This window comes from Mytilus trossulus, chromosome 6 (assembly GCF_036588685.1).
Source record: "Mytilus trossulus isolate FHL-02 chromosome 6, PNRI_Mtr1.1.1.hap1, whole genome shotgun sequence".
NCBI classification, from domain to species: domain Eukaryota; kingdom Metazoa; phylum Mollusca; class Bivalvia; order Mytilida; family Mytilidae; genus Mytilus; species Mytilus trossulus.
Window position 1 is genome coordinate 18905148 of NC_086378.1, and position 5923 is coordinate 18911070.

At 32.9% G+C, this 5923-nt stretch overlaps 1 protein-coding gene across 1 annotated transcript; it reads left to right on the top strand.

The window, feature by feature from the left end:
• The first annotated feature begins 699 nt into the window (after positions 1-699).
• Positions 700-2583, top strand: LOC134722385 (uncharacterized). The gene has a single exon (XM_063586004.1). The coding sequence runs from the start codon at positions 700-702 to the stop codon at positions 2581-2583; it is 1884 nt and encodes a 627-aa protein (XP_063442074.1).
• Positions 2584-5923: the final 3340 nt, after the last annotated feature.

Genomic DNA, 5923 nt, shown 5'->3' on the forward strand with positions numbered 1-5923 from the left:
ACGACAAAAATATAGGACGTATGAAATTCTCTGACGTCACACAGGAGAGTCGATGAATGTGTTTGTAGATGAATGTTTTAGTATTCTGTTAAATTGTTCATTTTAAAATTGTTACATGATGATGACTGCTGTACTCATATTTTGACAATTTAATTTATTATGTCTGTTTAGTTCACGCATCATTGTAAATATAACGGAATTTGATGAGACTGTCTACAAAGTGAGAGGTTTAGCGCTATAAAACTAGAATCAATCCTCCCTTTTCTACATTTAAAAATGCCTGTACTAAGTCAGGAATATGACAGATCTTGTCCATTCGTTTTTGATGTGTTTTTTCGTTTGATTTTGCCATGTAATTATGGACTTTCCGATTGGATTTTCCGCTGACTTCGGTATTTTTCTGTTTTTTTTGTTTTTTAACCATTTTTTGTTTAATTTGACTTAATGATCAAATACATTAGATTATGTTTTGACCTTGCATGTGTCGTTTCGATAAAGTTTCCTTCACGATTCGAATTGACCACCACTATTCATGTTTTCTAGACCGTATTGTACCCGACGAATAACAGCCATTAAATGGAAAAAAACACAGATTAACAGTTCTGTTTTACAGCTACCTTTTTTACGATAATTTGCGAAAAGTACATAATTTTTTATTTTGTTTTCCTGATGGAGACAAACCCAAGAAAATTGCTTTGAATGCACCTAAAATTAGAAATCGAAGTAGTAGTCGTTGTAGTCGTTATAGAAGTTGTTGTTGTAGTAGTAGTAGTAGTTGTTGTAGTCGTAGTAGTAGTTGTTGTAGTCGTTGTAGTTGTTGTTGTAGTCGTAGTAGTAGTTGTTGCAGTCGTAGTAGTAGTTGTAGTAGTTGTTGTAGTCGTTGTAGTAGTTGTTGTAGTCGTACTAGTAGTTGTTGTAGTCGTAGTAGTAGTTGTTGTAGTCGTTGTAGTAGTTGTTGTAGTCGTAGTAGTAGTTGTTGTAGTCGTAGTAGTAGTTGGTGATGTAGTCGTAGTAGTTGTTGTAGTAGTAGTCGTAGTAGTAGTTGTTGTTTTAGTAGTAGTAGTAGTTGTTGTTGTCGTAGTAGTAGTTGTTGTAGTCGTTGTAGTAGTTGTTGTAGTCGTAGTAGTAGTTGTTGTAGTCGTTGTAGTAGTTGTTGTAGTCGTTGTAGTAGTTGTTGTAGTCGTAGTAGTAGTAGTTGTTGTAGTCGTAGTAGTAGTTGTTGTTGTAGTCGTAGTAGTTGTTGTAGTAGTAGTCGTAGTAGTAGTTGTTGTAGTCGTTGTAGTAGTTGTTGTAGTCGTAGTAGTAGTTGTTGTAGTCGTTGTAGTAGTTGTTGTAGTCGTAGTAGTAGTTGTTGTAGTCGTAGTAGTAGTTGGTGATGTAGTCGTAGTAGTTGTTGTAGTAGTAGTCGTAGTAGTAGTTGTTGTTTTAGTAGTAGTAGTAGTTGTTGTTGTCGTAGTAGTAGTTGTTGTAGTCGTTGTAGTAGTTGTTGTAGTCGTAGTAGTAGTTGTTGTAGTCGTAGTAGTAGTTGTTGTAGTCGTTGTAGTAGTTGTTGTAGTCGTTGTAGTAGTTGTTGTAGTCGTAGTAGTAGTAGTTGTTGTAGTCGTAGTAGTAGTTGTTGTTGTAGTCGTAGTAGTAGTTGTTGTAGTCGTAGTAGTAGTTGTTGTAGTCGTAGTAGTAGTTGTTGTAGTCGTAGTAGTAGTAGTTGTTGTAGTCGTAGTAGTAGTTGTTGTAGTCGTAGTAGTAGTTGTTGTTGTAGTAGTAGTAGTTGTTGTTGTAGTAGTAGTAGTAGTTGTTGTTGTCGTATTAGTAGTTGTTGTAGTAGTAGTCGTAGTAGTAGTTGTTGTAGTCGTTATAGTAGTTGTAGTCATAGTAGTAGTTGTTGTTGTAGTCGTAGTAGTAGTTGTTGTTGTCGTATTAGTAGTTGTTGTATTAGTAGTAGTTGTTGTAGTCGTAGTAGTAGTTGTTGTAGTCGTAGTAGTAGTTGTTGTAGTCGTAGTAGTAGTAGTTGTTGTAGTCGTAGTAGTAGTTGTTGTAGTCGTAGTAGTAGTTGTTGTTGTAGTAGTAGTAGTTGTTGTTGTAGTAGTAGTAGTAGTTGTTGTTGTCGTATTAGTAGTTGTTGTAGTAGTAGTCGTAGTAGTAGTTGTTGTAGTCGTTATAGTAGTTGTAGTCATAGTAGTAGTTGTTGTAGTCGTTATAGTAGTTGTAGTCGTAGTAGTAGTTGTTGTAGTCGTTATAGTAGTTGTAGTCATAGTAGTAGTTGTTGTAGTCGTTATAGTAGTTGTAGTCATAGTAGTAGTTGTTGTTGTAGTCGTAGTAGTAGTTGCTGTTGTCGTATTAGTAGTTGTTGTAGTCGTTATAGTAGTTGTAGTCGTAGTAGTAGTTGTTGTAGTCGTTATAGTAGTTGTAGTCATAGTAGTAGTTGTTGTTGTAGTCGTAGTAGTAGTTGTTGTTGTCGTATTAGTAGTTGTTGTATTAGTAGTAGTTGTTGTAGTCGTAGTAGTAGTTGTTGTTGTCGTATTAGTAGTTGTTGTAGTAGTAGTAGTTGTTGTTGTAGTCGTAGTAGTAGTTGTTGTTGTCGTTTAGTAGTTGTTGTATTCGTAGTAGTTGTTGTAGTCGTAGTAGTAGTTGTTGTTGTCGTATTAGTAGTTGTTGTAGTAGTAGTAGTTGTTGTTGTAGTCGTAGTAGTAGTTGTTGTTGTCGTTTAGTAGTTGTTGTATTCGTAGTAGTTGTTGTAGTCGTAGTAGTAGTTGTTGTTGTCGTATTAGTAGTTGTTGTAGTAGTAGTAGTTGTTGTTGTAGTCGTAGTAGTAGTTGTTGTTGTCGTATTAGTAGTTGTTGTATTAGTAGTAGTTGTTGTAGTAGTAGTAGTAGTAGTAGTAGTTGTTGTAGTCGTAGTAGTAGTTGTTGTTGTCGAATTAGTAGTTGTTGTATTAGTAGTATTAGTTGTTGTAGTCGTAGTAGTAGTTGTTGTAGTCGTAGTAGTAGTTGTTGTAGTCGTAGTAGTGGTAGAACGTAAAATCACAAAACGGAAAGTCCCGAAACAAATGGCAATATCAAAAGATCAAACACGTCAAACGAATGGATAAAAATTGTCATGTTCCGGACTTGGTACAGACATATTCTAATGTAGAAAACGGTGTGTAGTCAAAGCACATATCATAAATGAACAACAAAAATATGAAAATATAGTAGTAGTAGTAGTAGTAGTAGTAATAGTAGAAGTACATTTGTACTATCCATGTAACAAATTAATATTGATCACTTAAAAATGTTAGATAGTTTCAAAACCAGATAGTCTTCTTTTCCAAGTATATTGAAAGTATTGTCAGACACATTTTTTTTGTCAGATTGGTGATAAGCTAAACATTTATTTGGAACATGATTTAATCTTATGCGAAAAACTGTATATAAAAAATTGGGGGAAAAAAATTAAAACGAGATACATGTTCATGTACATACTTATATATTGCGTGAAAAATCTAGTTGCACATACAAAATCTATGAAAACAAAACCATAAAGTCATGAATGACAAACATTTGTGTTGGGGCATTCACATTTAGTTTTGTGAGATTAAATACATATTAGTTAGCTTTGTAAGTACAAAGTATAAGTACAAATGTGTATTTAAATTATCAATGCATAATACGTTTAAGGACAAGAAGGATTAAAACGCAGTAGATTTCTTACAGTTATATTAACCAAATTTATTAATTTTTTAAAGCCTTTTGGGCAATTAACCTTTAATACCTATAGAACTGACTGGTCGTTGTGTAACTGTACGACGCATAACATCAGTTATAAAACGAATTGCGACGCGGATAACGTATAATAAGAAACCACGTTTCTGTAATGAAGGGAACGGTAAATTGGTTTATCAAAACTAAGTCGCCACTTCGATGTTGACATGAACATCAATTATATGATCATTAACATTTACTGTTTTCAAAAGTTATAATTATTCTAAGTACTAGTGATTTTCATAGCCAAGGCATAGATATCTTAGACGTATTTTGCACAACTGTTTATAATTTCTGTTCATCAATCCTCTGCAATTTTACACTTGTTTGGCAATCTTTACTATTTTGATCTGAGAGTCACTGGTGAGTCTTATGAAGATTAAACACACGTTTAGTGTATTAAATTATAAGCATGGTACCTTTGATAACTATAAGCATGGCACAATGTCTTATTGTCTTGGGTTTTTTTGGCATTTTTATGTCCTGAATGTTCGTGCATTTATTTGTACTGTAGTCGTGTCATGAAATTTTATTATCTTAGTGTTATATTTATCATTGCCATTTAGCGCGAGGTTTTGGTTACCCGCAAAACCAGGTTCAACATTTTTTCTTAAATGTCCTGTACCAGGTAAGGAAAATAGCAGTTATTATCTTATAGTTCATTTCTGTAAGTGTTGCATTTAAGGTTTTCTGTTGTGTCGTTGTTCTCCTCTTATATTTGATGTGTATCCCTCAGGTTTTTTTGTCACCTGGATTTGTTTTTCCTCAATAGATTTATGAATTTCGAACAGCGGTATAGTACTGTTGTCCTTATCTATCTCAAACATGAATATACGAGAAAAAAGTATCATAGAAATTTGGAATTTTCGTTTATTTTTTAACCTGTAAAATATCTTTATAATAAAAGAAAAAATATGTGAGCAATATTATTCATTTTGAAGGCTGGATTTTGTGGGTGATGCTGTTTAGTTAAGGGTTCGTGTAGCTTAGTCTTTAGTTTTCTATGTTCTGTCTTTTGTACTATTATTTGTTTGTTTGTCCTTTATTTGTACCCATAGTGTTGTCAGTTTATTTTTAATCTATGAATTTGACTGTCCTTCTGGTAACTTTTGTCCCTCTTTTATAAATTTCGAATTGAAGTTCAGTGGATTAAACCTCTTATTACATGTATTGTAAAGTTATCAACTACAAATCCACAAAAATAAAAAAAAAATGAAATAATTCATTTTATATATTTATTTGTCCATAGGAAAATATGAAAGTTGAAAAACGTAAATTTTGTGGCAAAATTTCTTGTGCAATGTATATGGTCGTTCTTCTTAAGACGTATTGTCAATTTCGAAAACAGAGCTATTATAAAACAACCATATGGTATAACTAACAATAAAGCAAATACCGACTGCAGCCCAATATAATGGCATTTAAGTCAAAGCAGTTTCTGTTTACCCTTCCAGAATACCTGAAATCAATCCTAGTTTTTGGTGGGGTTCGTGTTGCTATTTTATTGTTTTCCATGTTGTGTCATGTGTACTATTGTTTGTTTGTTAGCCATAGCGTTGTCAGTTAATTTTCGATTTATGAGTTTGACTGTCCCTCTAATATCTTTCGTCCCTCTTTTTCAATCATGCCAATATCGTAAAATTGTTGCTACAGGCATTGTCATGGATATTTTATGAAACGTTGTAATTTGGTACAACAAATGAACATGTTATGATTTTGAAATGTACGAGACAAGTTGAAAGTTAATGTTGTATTGCTTCCATAGAACTGAATATTGGCATGTAAAAACGATTGCATCACTTGTTTACAAGTTGATTTAGTTAAATTACAACGATCAGACAAATAAAAGAAAAAGAAGTAATAAAAAGTCACATACAATTTAGAACCAGTAACACACACATTTAAGAAATTACAAATCCTGATTTTGTTTTGTTCATTGAACTCCCTATCTCTGAATAGTTGTTTGCTTATTTCAGACTAACGCTGTAATCTTGATAAAAATGTAAGGCAGTAGTGTAATGAAGCTGTTTTGAAAAACAAACAATTGCGTTTAGCCACATATCGAAAAGTCGTCGAGACGTACAATAAATGATTTTGCAGTCCATGCGAATTTTATAAGATAGATCAGTTTTTAATACTCTAGATCTCAAACTTTGAATTTCATTTAGCCTACATGTGTATTAAAT